Source organism: Rhinolophus ferrumequinum, chromosome 16, assembly GCF_004115265.2.
Source record: "Rhinolophus ferrumequinum isolate MPI-CBG mRhiFer1 chromosome 16, mRhiFer1_v1.p, whole genome shotgun sequence".
In the NCBI taxonomy this organism is placed as follows: domain Eukaryota; kingdom Metazoa; phylum Chordata; class Mammalia; order Chiroptera; family Rhinolophidae; genus Rhinolophus; species Rhinolophus ferrumequinum.
In genome coordinates this window covers 64,441,875-64,458,205 of record NC_046299.1, presented here as the reverse complement: position 1 = coordinate 64,458,205, position 16,331 = coordinate 64,441,875, and the positions used below count along the sequence as shown (strand labels likewise).

Here is a 16,331-nt window from a genome sequence, read left to right as displayed (position 1 = left end):
TCTGGGTCTCACAAAGAAACTGTCAATGTGAACTGATTCAGAATTAGAAGAAAAGGACTTATTTATTGAATTATTTTCCTGAGCACTAAAAGAGAAAAATTGTTGCTCTGTCCAACAATATTTAATATAAGTGAAAGCAAAATTTAGCATATGCAGTAACAGCTAAACTCAGTGTTGTATTTTTCTGTTTCATCCTTTGTTTTAATTTTTCATTAGATGGGTAATGTGTTTTTATTTCTTACTTGCTAGAGCAATATTGTTTTTCACTAATAGGTAATGTTTTGTGCTCTCTTCGCTATCGTTATTATTGATTAGCAATCTGCAGTTAGTCAAACAAGTGTATTTTTCCCCCCATCATCCTTGATGAACTGCCCTTGACTTCAACAGTATTGCTGATTTAAGAATTCAGGAGTGGCTTGAAATTATCCCTACCTTAATTTAGCAAATGCAATTTGGTGCCTCTGCTTTTGAAATTGCTAAACTAATTATTGCTCTTCTTGTCTGTATTTTTGTTTCCTCTGTCAGCCAATACCGCTCCTGAAACAGAAGATGAATCATTCCATCACAATGTCGCAGGAACAGATTGCCAGTCTCTTAGCTAACGCTTTCTTCTGCACATTTCCGCGGCGAAATGCTAAGATGAGATCGGAGTATTCTAGTTACCCAGACATTAACTTCAATCGGTATGTTTTCAAAGAACATCTCTAGCAATGAAATAAAGAGGGTGGAAGGAACTGGTAATATTTATTGATTGTTTTGTCATAGACCGAACATTTTATGTACACTTACCTAATTTATTCTTTACAATAAAGTGACTTAAGTTATATTTTTGCCATTTTTCAGGCAAGGTAATTAAAAGTTCATAGAAGTTACAGAACTTGCTTAGGGTTGTTGACATAAGAAACATCCAAACCTGTGGAGAGTTTTTGAACAAAACTGAGGACAATTGCCAGGAAGCAAAATATCAACAGATTTAGAAAATGCTCTGGAGAATGACAATTTTGCAGCTTATTTTATACATTAGAATCAAAGGAGGAGACGTAAAGAGGGTTACATGAAATCCATTGATGGTATAGGTTAAAGGGGCAGGAGAAAGCAAAGCGGGGAAATCTCTGGGATTGGATAAAGTAAAACAGAGAGACACATATTTCTTTTTCATTGGTGGATAGTTAATAATTAACATTTACAGCATGTAGAAATGGTATTTGGGGAACAAGATAACAAACAATGAGGAGTTGTGATTGGGTGGTCTCAGTGCTGTGGCACGTGGGTATGCCCTTAGGGGTCTGGAAAAAGGGGATTACTCTGACATTTCAAGGGTGTGTTATCTTAGATACAAAAAGACAATAGGCTCATTTACGGTGAAGATTGACCTTTGTCAAGGAAGCTACAGGCCAAGGATGTGACTGTCCACCATGACCCTCTTTTAGTTAGGAATTTTTGTGTTCAGACCATCCTATGGGGTTATTTTCGGTCTCTGAGTTTATGAGGTCCACCATGCAGGCCTCCCCTGAGCTTGTCAGGTTCAGTATATGGCCCTTTTGTGTCCACAGGAGCCAGTAAGTCACAGACATGACATTTAATCTGAGGTCTGTCTTACTCCGTGGCCCATGTTCTTTGTACCCCGTCAGATTGTCCTCCTCCTCTGAGCACCCTAGATTCTTCAGGCCTCCTCACTGTGATATTCTCAGGAACGTTTTTCATACATTATATTCTTTGTATGCTGAGATAACGTTAAGGCTGGAGTTCAAGTCCTCTTTTCTGTGAAGTGTGAGTTTAAAATCATGAGGCTGACTACCTTGTGAGACTTGAAAAATATACTTGTTAAGATGAAGAGCAGAAGTGAAAGTTGACTTTGACTTTTTATAGTCATGACTAATTTATCAATGTAATATTTTTTAAAATGAAGATAAAAGAATGTTTATATTATTCAACTAAAATAATGCATTGTGAATGTATTGATAAAGATTCAAATTCTAACCATTTTCCTAAATGATTACTCTCTCCATCATCTACACAAATAAAAATATTATAACATCTCCTTGGCAAATGATTATCATGTTTTTCCTCCCTCCCACTCCTCACCTCCACTCTCCCCCTTCCCTGGCAAACCTTCTTTTTTCACTTGAGAATTGTCTTTACGGGATTTGTGGATGCAATGTTAGTTTTCTCCCCTAATGTCAGTTTTCTCCCCTAATATCAGGGGCGGGCCTTCAGAAAATTGTTACAATATAGTATTCTCTTTCTCAGCAGGCTGTGTACCATCCTCCCCCACCACCTCCCTCAGTGCCTCTGAGGGTGGGGTGGTGTGGGTAAGAGGCTCAGTCATGGAGCAAAGTCAGGCTTTTGAGTGCCATTCTGGTTGTGTCTTCAAAGTTGACTGGTGTGTTAATGCCACTCTTTTAGTTTACCTTTTTGATGTTTCTTTAAAAACTTTTTTGTCGCATCCAGCGCAACATGGACAGTGAGGGAACAAGAAGGGGCAGTGAAGGGTTAAGAAAGAAACAGAAATCAAGAAAATTATGCACTAGGGGCCAAGGGTCTCCCAGCCTCAAAGGACTGAGAGCCCCGAATAGGGCCACCTTGTGCCTTTCATTGATGTACACACAAGGAAGTAGTATTGTTTTTTCCACGGTCTGTGAGTCTCATACATCATACCAGAAAACTGATTCAAACCAATCCTGCAGCAGCAGAAAGTCCCATGATGTCTTAACAATTGTGGTATGTGCCTCCCCAGGGACAAAACCTTTATGCTGAGACTTATTGATAAGAATAGAAGGAGAACTGATGTTATCACATCATTGACTCACTTCCCAAGCAGGTTGTGGGAAGGAATATGGCCACATAGGCAGAAGCTCTCCTTAGACGGGGGAAGGTGGGGAGCTGTGCCCACCTCTGTCGACCGTGTGAGTTCTCCAGATGGTCCCCATGCGACTGTGCTTGGCTTAGGTCATTCCCCCCGTGGGGAATCTTACCTGTCATTGACTATCCAGCCATCTTTAGGAGCCAAACAGGGAGACATAAGGTGTTAGCACAAAGGTGAAGCAAAGTCCCTGAAAGGATCAGTCTCACAGACTCCTCTTTCTTTACGGATAGGCATGAGGGGACAGACGGTTAGGCTGCTGTGTGACAACTTTTTATTTTGAATTAATTTTAGACATGTAAAAAGTTGCAAGAATAGTCCTGAGAATTCTTGTACACAACTCACCCAGCTTCACCTTATGTTAATATTACTATATAACCGTACTGTGTAATGTACTATGTAACTGTAGTAAAATTATTAAGATAAGGTTGGAATAATATTAGGTTGGTGCAAAAGTAATTGTGGTTTGAAAGGTTAAAAATAATTGCAAAAACCGCAATTACTTTGGCACCAACCTAATACTATTAACTGAACTACAGACCTTACTTGAATTCCAGTAGTTTTTCCTACTATATTTTTCTGTTCCAGAAGCCTCCCAGTTTGCCCATTGCATTTACCCTGTTGCTTAGATTTTCCTTTTCTTTCATGACTTTGACACTTTTGCAGACTGCTCATCAGTTATTTTGTAGAATGTTCCTCAGTCTGGGTTTGGTTAACATTTTTTTCACAAATGGAATGAGGTCATGCATTTTGGCAGAAATACCACAGAACCAATGCTGTGTCCTCAGTGCATCATATCAGTGGGACCATGATGTTGGTCAGTCTTGTTACTGGTGATCACCAGGCTGAGGGGTATCTGCTTGGTTTTCCACTGTAGTTACTACATCTGTTTTGGGATTAATGAATATCTTGGGGGAGGTATGTGGGCACTGTGCAAACGTTTGCCTCACATTTTCCCCCACTAATTTTAGCATCCCTTTGTGGATTTTGTCTGCAACAGTTGTTACTGTAGTGTTTATTGTGGTTCTTCTAATTACATCTTTCCTTCTGCATTTATTAATTGCAATTCTGTTGTAAGGAAGAGCTATCCCTTCCCTTTCCCAGTTTTTGATATCAGAATGGACTTATGGATACTTACTTTATTCTGTGAGTTAAAATTTAACATTGTTATTTATCTTGCTTCTCAGATTGTTCTAACTTTGGCCATTAGGGCTTCTTCATGTAGGCTTCTGTGTTCTTTTAAAAAGTCCCCAACCTTTATTTTGAGCAGTTTTACTTCTAGCCTCACAAGATGATCTAGGCTCCTCTTATATTTTTCATGACCCAACTCTAGAAGCAACCATTGTTCCAAGGAACCCTGGTTTCTCTTATTGAAGGGTGGTATTTAGAAACCAAGATCTGGGTGTTTATTGCTGCTAGAATGTCATTGTTTCTAATGCCACTTTATATGGGCAGAATTTTTGACAACTACACAAGGCAATGGAAATGGATTCACAATTCTCTGCAGTAACATGGAATGTTAGCCCCGAAGGTATGATTTTTAGCTTCCTGAAATTTAGAATGATTCTCTCTCTTAAGATGGGAAAATTCTAGAATTTAACTGATTAGTACGTAATGTAAATTTTTATTAAACCCAAGACACAGACACTTCAGTATACTTACTGCGTTTATTTTATTTATTTGTTTGGCAAATGAAAGCATAACAGATGATTTAAATATAAGGATACTTTTAGACTAATAATTCTTGGGCTATATTTTTAAGGCTTTCAAACATTAAAATATAAATAAAATTTTTTGTTATTATATCCAGTTACTCTCATCAACACTAAGGAGAAGCGGGGCAACAATGAAAAATAATATCACCCCTGTAAGAGAATTTCTTTAAAATCCCAACATTTTGATATTGGCAGGTGAGTGAGGAGAGGCATCCAGGGTAATTTCTGGGTTTGCACAACCTGGAATGTACTTTTAGTTCTCACTACTTTTCCTGCTATTCCGCCTACCCTATTTCGTTGTAATTGTTTGTTTAATTACTATGGGACAGGAATCTTATCCTGTTTTTTTTGTTGTTGTTTTCATTAAATCTCATGCATTGTAGGCCTTCAGTAAATTCTTGTTTAGTGAATAAAAATAAATTTGAAGATGAAACATTTGAGAAATCAGGTGACTGGTGAGTGGCCAAGTGCTAGGACTATGACTTAGACTCCTCGTTCTCAGTCTGCGGTCTTTTACTTTTCAAACTGCATCTTATTCTTAGGAATTAGGAGGAGTTTTGTTCTTAAGCCACATATAATTAAGCAGTTTTTACCTTTCATTTTTTTAGCATTTGGGGTAGGACTGAGAGAAAGCAAAGAACATTGGTATCTGCAATTGCAGTTGTGTAAAGAACCTGTTTACAAATATAATTTTTTTGCTTATTTGAAAAATGATTAAATAATTTTCTCTACTGTGCAAGTAGACCCACTAGTAGTTAAAGGCTTTGCGTCTCTTGCAGGTTTTCTTTTTTAATATAGAAAAGGAAATGGTGAAATTTTATATGTAAGTAAAGAAGTGGGAATTTAGTTTTATGGGAATATAATTATCTGTTTCCACAAAGAGTATTGGTAATATTAATAGTAAGGATTCTACAAACAGTGAGTAGCCTTTCTGTTTTCTTGGAATAAGTGATAGATCAGTGCCAGGATCTGCAGAGATACTGTAAATTATAAAATTTCTATCCAAAATTCTGAAAACAATCCCAGTGGTTCTAGGGTTTTTCCACCTAGTATTTGGTTTTGGTATGAAGTAGGTGTGATTACTAATGCTTTAAAATTAATGTTGCAATGGCCACTTACAAATTGTTTCTGTGGAATGAGTAGTTAGCTAGTGCGCGTATCTTGATGGTCCCTAAGGGAATCCTTTGCTGTCTTAGGTACAGACTTTCTCAGGAGATTGATTCTTTGATTTAATTGTAGACTTTTTAAATTATTTTTTTGATAAGAGCTGTGTGTTCTCTTACTAAGGTTGTATCAGAAAGTCTCTTCCCTACAAAATTATGTTTATAAACTTCATTAATGGCTGTTTTCATAGTAAAATAAATATAACAGTATAGTAAGCCCGTATTTTAATCACCCAAATTCAATACTTAACAGTATTTTTTGTACTTTTTTTACCTATCCAACCCCACATTTTTTTTTCTAGAATATTATAAAGCAAATTCCAGACATTAAGTTTCACCCACTAAGAATTCAAACTCTTCACAGATAACTTTAGTCCTATATCTTGGTTAAGTGTTTATAGCCCTTTCCTCAGAAAAGCTTAAGGCTCTCTATGCATAACTAAATACACATTCCTCACCAATAAAACAAGAAAAAGCACAAGAAAGGGAGCAGAAGGTTAAGAATGATTAAAATCAGCAATCCAAATAAAAATTATAAATGGAATATGATCTCAATTATATTAAAAATATCTGTATCTTTTAATACAGTCCTGTGTTCACATCTGTGCACATAGATGTATGAGCAAAGAAATGGACCAACAATAAAATGGATCAGAATATGGTTACCATTGGGTGGTGAGATAAAAACGTTTAACACAGTTACTTTATCCTTTTCTATATTTTCACACTCTTTATAATGTGCATATATTACTTTTATAATCAGAGAAAAATAGTTACTTAAGAGGAGAAACAAGTCAATCATTAGAAATGGAGCAGAAGACAAAAGTTAATAAAAAGACTGGACGATTTTTGTAATTTGATTTTGAGGGTAGGATCGCACAGATTTTTTACTTTCCCAAAGCTAGTGTGGGTGGCTTCTTCCTTCCTAAGTATAGCCCCATAGACACAATATCATTACCTCACTTTCACCCTAACTTTTCCGTTCAGCATGTAAAAGAAACACAAGTACGCAGGGCCCTCTGAGGGCTGGCCATCTGCAGCACTGACAGCCGTCTTCTCTCAACACAAAAATGGACCACGGATTTGGGATGACTGACAGGTAGAGAGAAGTCAAGTCCTGGGAAGCTTGACTTCTGTAACTTCCCATTTCCTGCCACCAATGACCAGAATTTATATTAATTTTAATTTTAAAGCGTGTTTGGTTTTCAGCTAAACTTCTGACAGGAATGCTGGGGCTTCTGGGCAACAGCATCTTTATCTTTTTCATTGTTCATGGTCACTTATCCTGAAGACTGAGCTGATTAGCTCTGAGTGTCAGCATGCTAGGCTTGATGGGAAAAGAGGCTGAGCTACTTTCCTTAATGAAGGGAATATGGATTAGAACAGTGTAAGCATTTTATGTAAATGAGTATGTTTTTCTTCTGGGCATTATGCACAAGTTCAAGTCTGCTTAACAACCTGCGAAGCATTGAATTTTTTTTTGTATGAGAATATCTCTTCATAATACTTACTATTTCTTAAACACTTGCCATGTACCAATCACTGTGCTATTTTTTTTTATTTAATCCTCATATTAATCTTATCAATTAGGTATTGTTGTTTTTCTCATTTTTTCATACAAGGAGATGGAGGCTTAGAGAGGGTCATTTACTTCCCCAAGTTAACTGGTATAATCAGGATGCAAACTCAGGAGGATATAGACCTCTAGAAGCTCTGTCCCATAATCATTCTACTCTATAGCCTCCCTGTCAATGAACTGTATTAATACTTCTTATCTCATAACTAGTCAGAAATTAGAAGTATTAGAAATAATTCTTGATCTGTAAAATGAACCATAGCCACTCAAGAGTCCAGAGTGACCATGTGGGATTTAAACACACAGTATCCCAGGAGTATTTTCACCAAATAGGAGTTTAAGTAGGTCTGTTGACGACTTGAAACCAGGTGTACTGTGTCTTTCTGGCTGATGATGTTTTTTGGTCACTAGAACACTGAAAATGAATGAAGTCAGGAAAAGCCTGTGGTTGTAGGGACCCCTCAGCAGCCAGCATGTCTGTACCTGCCTCTCACTGAGGTGGTATGTGTTTTAATAAACCTGAACTAGCGCCAGCAGGAACAGCGACGACTACTCGTATATGTAATCATTGATGCAGTGTGTTGACAGTTCGCTTTGATTCTCTGTGGAAATTTCTAGGTGGGGAAGCATCTATACTAGTAGTTCAGCATGAGTAAATGACTTCTCAGCAGAACTGGGACTTGAAGACCGTCTTCTGTTCAAACTCAGTGATCTTTCATTCTGTCTCGCTTCCTCTCAGTTGCTCTTGAGTGCACTCCAGAAATGGAAAACAACCAAAAGTTCCCCCTTTTTTACGTGGGTTATGAAGGATCAAGTACCTAATTTGATGAGCCATTTGGCAAGCTGATTATTATAGAGTGTTTTGTTGTTGTGTTTTCTTTTTTGCATAGTTGCTATTTATGATTATAGTTTTCTGGCAGTTGGGTGTGTGTGTGTGTATTTAATCTCAGAAGAGGTATGACTAGCTAGTTGATTGAATAAGAAAAATGGTTGAGAGTATGTGGTGGGAGGCTGACGTCAATAAATTGAATAAGTCTTTTAAAATTTATTGTTGTGTTCTTCCAGCCCTGCTTAGTTATGTTAAATACCGTTGACCTTTTCCCCTGCTTGCCTTGAAGGACTTAAACATTCATAGAAAGGCCTCCAATGTCATTAGCATTGATGCTTCTAAGATTGTGTAGAAACTGATGGTCAGAGATTAATTGTGGGATGCAGCAGTGGTCAGCCCAGGATCCGCTTACATCTGCCTCTGCCTGGATTGAAATGCTGCTGGGGCCATATGGCAGAGCGCGCTTCACAGAAGAGCCAAGAATGACTTTCTGGCTGGGTTCCGGGTTATCATTTGCTTCCATTTTAAAGTGGAGGTTATAGTGCTGTGGGTTTGATTTACTGTATACTAATGGGATTAATCCTTAACTTGAAATCACATGGGGGTGTGTGTGTGTCTAGAATCCAATTCCAGTAATGTTATCAATATGCCATTCAGGGAAAGACTCTATAAACTATGTTTCTCTTTATTTGTATGGAAAGAAAAACACCAGTTAATAAATATCTGACCCTCGATTGAGTTATTCCCTTGAAAATAAAAAGTTTTGTTTAGAACAAAAGTCAGTTTGCTTGACTAGCTTTTCCTGTTTGCTTTCTTTAATAATCTTTAATTAATTAAATTATCATTCATTTAAATGCCAAAATGTATTCCCTACATGCAAAGGGGTTAATATGGCCTAGTTTATGTTCATGTTTACATACACGCCTGCTGGCTCAAAATATGCCTTCAAATATGCATATTTAGGACCTGAAAATCTAAATTAAAAAAAAAATTGTTGAGAAGTGAAAACATCAGATGGTGCTTGATTATTATGAGAAGACCCCATTCTCTTATTCTCCTTTCTCTCTTCCAGTCTTTGTCTGAATGTTTTTTTTTTTCTGTGTGAGTTTATGTCTCTCATGCCCGCCCTCTGACTCCAGCCCCATTTCTGTCAATCTCTTTCTTCTCTATTTTCCCTGCTCTATCTTTCTCTCTTTCTCCAGCTCCATCCTCAGTTCCTTTGTCTTCTTCTTCCTCCCTCTCAAAAGCTGTCCCTCGGATAATACATCACTCTTACGATGACTTTCACTCATGCTGTTTGCTGGTGTTTTTATGTTATTTTTCACTTGTTTTCTTTACAGGATGATTTATTTTATTTGGGTGGCTATACATAATATGTACTTATAAAATTTCACAGCAGCCAAGTCTGAGAATTGGCACAAAGGTTTTAAACCTGCTTCGTATTCCCTGACTTTCTCTCCACCTTCCCCTTCCCTCCCTACATCCACCCCACACACACTTCCCTGCTCCATCGGGAAGATGGGGAAGCATATTTGGTTACATAGTGATTTGAAATTAGGCTTTGGAGCAATGAAGAAACAGAATATGTTGAGATTTTGCTTCATTTGTACCTCTAAGGTTGGGACCGGCAAAGTAAACACTGGTGCTCATAACAGCCACATAATCTTCCAGGAAAGTCCGTATCAGTAGGTAATAAATCTACAGTCCTAAGGCTCCTAAGATGAATAATTTGTGTTCATGGTTATGAAATATGTGAACTTTTATGTGATTTTATACACAGCTGACCACATGTAGAAGCTAGGGACAATTTTTGTGTTTGGGGAAACTTTTTTAAGGGCAGCAGCCATTTTCTCCTCACTGCAACAGTTCTGTGTAAGAGGAACTTTTCCCCCTTATTTGAATTGTGTGGTACATCGATTCATCTCTAGGAAAAGGTGGTATGGCTGTCTTTACATGTATTCATACTGCTTCCCTCTACTAAGTAGTAAACCTAGAAAGGGATTTTGTAATGGATCCCAAGGTGTTCATTTAGTAAATCATATTTATTTCATACAGGATGTTTAATTAAACTGCCAAGTGGCTTCTTCATTTTGACTATCACTTTGATTTAAACAAACTCTGTTTTGGTTGACATATTTCAGAAGAAACCAAGCTGAAACCTGCTTTTTCAAAGATAATTTCTTTTGACAGGCAGTTAGATTTTTAAGAGTATTTGTAATAAACATTTTAGAAGAATAAGTTCTATTAGATGAGTGAAAATTATCATACAGGCACTCTTAAACTATTTTTAAGAATTAAATAGATTGTAGATTTGGTTAAAATGTTTTCGGACATTAGTATTCTTTTCAGGAAATAAGTATTCAGATAAATTGTTTTCTCAGAATTTCAGATCACTGAGAACAGGGTCATTTGAAATCTGCATTTCCTTCCCTTTTCCTAATTCATTTCACTTGCTTAATAGGATTTTCTCATGGAATTAACTTCTTCCTCCCTGCATAGTTACATAAGCTTGCTTTTCTAATCATGAAAATTTTTACGCATTTTGGCATTTACTAAAGTGAACTTTTAGAAGGGTTTCAGGTTTTAAAGCCAGGGTGATGGCTGGAGGCAGATGAATCATACCTCATCATTTATAGCCACAGACTTTCTCTGTAATTTTTAAATGCCTTTGGGAAGCTAGCTGTTTTGCCTAAAAGCATGCTTTTGTGTTTGAAATCTTTTAGAGAACTACTTGCTTTGATATGCTTTCAAAGCTCTGCTTTTCTTTCCTCGGGATAAATTGCATTACATGTTACCAATCACAATGCCACGTCATTTCAAAGAAAACTGAATTAAGTCGTGCAAGTCCCGGTTGCTGGCAACTAGATGACATAGGGTAGGCACTGCCATACAGAGAGTGTATTGGTTTAATTACCAAGGATTGGCCGCCCCCCCCCCAACATCTTGTCATGTCCGCTTTCGTTGTCGCTGTCATTGTTGCCTCCCTTTCGCCCCCCCAACATAAACAATCATGTGAATTTTTTTCAGATACCATTTTTGTTCAATCATTTAACTACCTAGTAATATTTTGAATTATAAATAATATTTGCCATGGGAAAATGATGGAGTATTAACTCACTGGCCTAATTGACTTTGGGGGACCAGATTGTGCCTTCTCCCAGGAGGAAGATGGATTGGAGAGACATGATTGTTAGAGAGTACCATCTGACTTGAACAACTTTTAAGAAGCCTGGTCCTTGCTGGTTTCAGTGCTCTCTGAATGCCATCTGAATCCAGACAGTTTCCAGTTCTCGGTCATTACACAATTGTCTCCTGGGAGAATTCCTTTTTTTATTACTTGGTAGCAATATAGATTTATTTTTTTGTGAATCATTAAAGCATTTTAAATTATCCTTCACTCTATTTTTGGTCTCTTTCAGGTTGTTTGAAGGACGTTCATCAAGGAAACCAGAGAAACTTAAAACGCTCTTCTGCTACTTTAGAAGAGTCACAGAGAAAAGTAATTCCTTTCATTCTTACTTTAATTTTTTATCACTGATGGGGACAGTTCAGATCAAGAACATTTTGTGTTCAAAGTACACCTTCCTTTCCAAACCAAATAATTCAATATTATAATCTAGATTTTATGCATATGTTGGGTATATACATAACTGTGTGCTATGAGCTTGTGTCGGTTTTATATACTCTGGAATTAGGCCAGCGTAACATACCCTGATGGATCTTCATGGAATAAAAATAGCAAATTAATACTTTTAAAGGAAAGTATATTGACCAGAAAATACATTTTGGGTGTTCTTTACTTAAAGAAGCATTGACTATTACAATCAGTTTATTTGTAGAGGTCAACCAATTTGTTGTCTTCCCTCTCTTTTGTGCCCCCTTTAAACCCTTTGTAGAATTCTTATAAAACAGTGTACGCATGTCTGTTTTCCAGTGTTGGACCTCCACCATCTTGTTTTCCCAGAGGCTAATTGTAATACCTGAGGCAGTGGTGGTGAATGTCTAACCAAGGCTCGTAGTGACAGCTAATTCTAGATTGGTAGTGCCTCTCTTATCCTAGGAACTGGGTTGTCACAGATAAGTTTCTTAGCATCTCTAAGTCTCAGTTTCCTCATCTGTAAAATAAAAGAATAATGATAATAACCTCATAGGATAGCTGTAAATATTAAATGAGAAGTTACATGCTTAATAAACGTTAGCTATTAATAATGGGTGGCCTTTCCTGCAAGTCAGTTATGTAGAAAGCCAGAACATCTCAAAAGTGCTTTTGCTAAGTCAGGTCTGGTCAACTGAAGTGAGTTCTTTGCAGTTCTGGTCGTCCAGTTTGTGGAATTATCTTCACATCCCTGAATCATTCATTTTAAGGTCATTATTCTCATATCCTTGCTTTAGTAAGTGATCTCACTTATAGTGCACTTGGCATTTTTCCCCCTTGAATGTATTGCTATTGGACATTGTTCACATTTTTTGAAAGAAATCAATTATTATCCAAATTTTTAAATTTAAGGGGGAAAACTATATGCTTCTTTAATAGAGGATTGTTTATTTCTTAGCTTCTCAATTTTTAGTTTTTTGTTCTGTACTGAATGAAATATTAAGGAAAATGAGGGCTTGTTTGAGGACATTAAACCAAATTAGAAGTTGTAATGATTCATTATAAAAATGAGTACATTTTTTGCTATTCTAAATCTAAATAGAATGAATTCCATTATTATACCTACGTAATCTAGAGTTTAGTTTTCTGTCCTTGGAGTCAGATCATGTATATCTTCTCTAAAGGATAATATTCCCTTTCTGCATTTTAAGATTTTAAATAATTTGAGGAAAAAGGTGAAAGTTTGTTTTTTCAACTAGAAATTTATAAACCATTATAAGTGTTAGGAATTAGTCATACTCAAAAAATAAATTGTGAGTAGACATTTTGTTTCCTGGCTTTTTCACTATACATTGTGATTTAGTTCTTTGTAGAAATGTAGTGAAACATGCTGTAGGTTTTCAGGATGTAAAGCTACAGACTTAAGGAGGAAATACTAAGTGGAATAAAAGAGGTTTGCAATTTAATGATTACTTAACATAGAAGTTCTGGAGTCTGATCAGAAATTCTAACAGCATTTATTCCTTAGTTCAGAGATTATAGCTGACTTCTTTATTATTCTTTTCATTTATCGGTATTTTCTAAATACTCTACCCTAAATGAGCATGTATTGATGCCGTCTTCAAAAATATAGCGATAAATGTTACTTAAAAATGAAAAAAAAAAAAGTCTGGAGTCTACTGAATAGAAACTAGAAATGTATTAAAAGTACCATATATTTCACCAAATCTAGGACATCATAGATGGTAGGAAGTGCCACTAAGTTTGTACCACTAAGAAGGGAAAAACACTCAGGATGGGGAATCATAGTCGACCTCTCTTACAAAGCTGGTACACCAAAGATCTGTACCCTTAGTATCAGGATAAATGAGAAATTAACCTGGCCTTGCAGAAAAGGGACAAGCAGCAGACTGCAACTGTCAACCTTGGAACTGGGTAGAGAGAGGACAAAAGAGTCTCCCCTGCCAATTTGAACCAGAGGGCCCAAGTTTGGGGTCTGACGTCATGTCACCGGTGTGATCCACCAAAGTCTGCAACAGAGGATTTACTTCCAATTGATCTCCGGTCAGTGGTGCTCTAGGAGAGCGGTAGCAGATGCACATCTTCTCTGGGAAATTTGACTTCAATTAGACTCACAGCAATGGCGAGGTACCTTTGATGATGAAAGATGTATCCCACTTTCAGAAATTTAATACATGAAAAAATGTGCTTTTAGAACTGATAAAATATCTCCATCAGGACCAACTTCTGTAGTGTCAAATGTCAACATTTTATATTTGTAATGAGGATCTTGAGACTGAAAGATTTTAAAGAGCTTTCTGAATTAAATTATTTTCAGAAATAAAATAATATATAAATAAAAATAACACTCAGGATGGGGAATTATAGTCGACCTCTCTTACAAAGCTGGTACACCAAAGATCTGTACCCTTAGTGTACAGATCTAAATAAAATAATAGATAAAGTATCTTGTAGATGGAGTATTTAAAAATTGATGATTCATATGCAGTATATATTGTGATTTATTAAGGGAAATATTAGATAACCAAAGTAACCTATTCTGGCATGAAAAGTACCTTTTTATGGAAGAAAGGTGATAGGCATGTTGTCAAGGTATTTTTGTAATTAATTGTATCTAAAGAGCCATGGTGTCTGCCTTTACTCTTGCTTTGCCAGCAGTGTTCATCTGTGAATTTCTTTTGGTCTCTCCTCGTGTATGTGAAGGACATTTAATGTTCTTATTTTTCTGCTAAGTTACGGAACAGTGATACTGACATTAGTTTCCTATTACCGTGTTTCCCCGAAAATAAGACCTAGCTGGACGATCAGCTCTGATGCATCTTTTGAAGCAAAAATTAATAAGACCGGGTCTTACAGAAAACCCGGTCTTACATTATATTATAGAAGACCCGATCTTCTATAATATATATTATATTATATATATTATGTATTAATTTTTGCTCCAAAAGATGCATTAGAGCTGATTGTCCAGCTAGGTCTTATTTTCGGAGAAACACGGTAATAGAATTTCTTTTGTAGTGTTTGACCTCTTACTTGTGAGTTTTAAATATGCTATCTACTTGCCTTAAAGAAAGCTGGATATCTAAGGAATATTTTATAACTCCTGTTAACAAAACTGTTTTCTAAGACAACTATTCCCTATACTTTTTGAGTTATTACAGCTTGTGAATGAAAATAGAGAAGTGTGGCATCATCTAAAGGCATGAAATGATGCTTAGTTTTCATTGGGACTCTACCACTGTTATCTGTAATAGTTCCTGACATATTTCTCTTTGCTTAAGAGCTTGTTTTTTCTTTTTAAACAAAAGAAAATGGAAATGGCCTGGCATTTTTAGTTTGTTCTTTGATTTGAGTCAAACAAATTACTTTTGGCCAGCTGATTTATTTGTTGCTTTTCCCACTAGTTAAAAAATTTTAAAAAAGTAAACCTAACAAAAAAGAATCTTATTCTCTAAAATTTACTGCGTTTTGCTCCTCATATCTATTGCTCCCTGAAAACTGTGTCATCTGTCTTCTCAAAGTAATTCCTCCTTCCGGCTAAGGAGCCTCATGAGCAGAGTAATTGCATATCGTCTGAGCCCTGGATTTGGCTGTGTCATCTCCAAAGACATGCCAACAATTTTCCTTTTTAATCCTAAACACTTTATTTCATTATAAAACAAATAAATAAGTGTACATTCACCAGGTTTTAGGTGTAGGGTTAAGGTTTTTCTTTGAGGAGTCCACAGATGAAAATTCAGTTTTGTCTTTTTTGTATACGCTACACCTGTTATGCACCTTTTTTCCCCAATTATTTCTTAAAAGTTTATGCAGTTTAGAAAATGTCACTAAAAGTACAAGCGCTCAGATCGTCCTATTGTTGTGCTGTTGTTTGTATAGTTCTGTGTTTTAGGGAGGGCTTAACTATTTTATAAAAAGAGTTCCTACTGTAAGGATAATATTTTAAATCAGTCTTCTGTTGTATTACAACACCACACTTGGTATTTCCTGATTAGTTTATAGCCATTGTTAGACCGTTCTTTTACTGAACATACACACACACACACACACACACACACACACACACATATGTGTATATATATGTATACATATACATATATATGAACGTATATATATGTTCATATATAGAGAGAACATATATATGTGTTCAGTAAAAGAACGGTCTAACTATAAAAATATTTATACATATATAAGTATATATATATAAATCTAACAACATTTATGTGTATGTGTAAAACCTATTCAAAATAAAAACTTATTTGGGGTGTGTTTTTTTCTTTTATTGTTTTTGTAGAACCTACTGGATTGGTGACATTTACAAGACAGAGTCTTGAAGATTTTCCAGAGTGGGAAAGGTAATAATGATAAAAATAATCCTGGAATCTTAGAATTAGAAGGTTTCTTTTACTGTGAGAGGGTTTTATTTTACAGCCCCTGGAAAAACGGTTTTCCAGCCTCTTACTTGCCCTAGTCCTAGGGAGTTTCTTCTCCAAAGTGATAGCTCGCGTTGTTTAGAAAGGTCGTGCCTTTTGAATCAAAGTTTGCAGCTCTTTGACTTCTACTCTTCTG

The 16,331-nt window shown here is 36.3% G+C and overlaps 1 protein-coding gene across 4 annotated transcripts in view; it reads left to right on the top strand.

The window, feature by feature from the left end:
* Positions 1-16,331, top strand: part of PARG (poly(ADP-ribose) glycohydrolase) — a 141,461-nt gene that overhangs the window by 73,678 nt on the left and 51,452 nt on the right. For all 4 annotated transcript variants that reach the window (XM_033130973.1, XM_033130976.1, XM_033130974.1 and 1 more), the window contains 3 exons: positions 526-683; positions 11,566-11,645; positions 16,057-16,117. In XM_033130973.1, the coding sequence (XP_032986864.1) occupies positions 526-683; positions 11,566-11,645; positions 16,057-16,117 (299 nt within the window). The remainder of the gene's footprint in view (positions 1-525; positions 684-11,565; positions 11,646-16,056; positions 16,118-16,331) is intronic.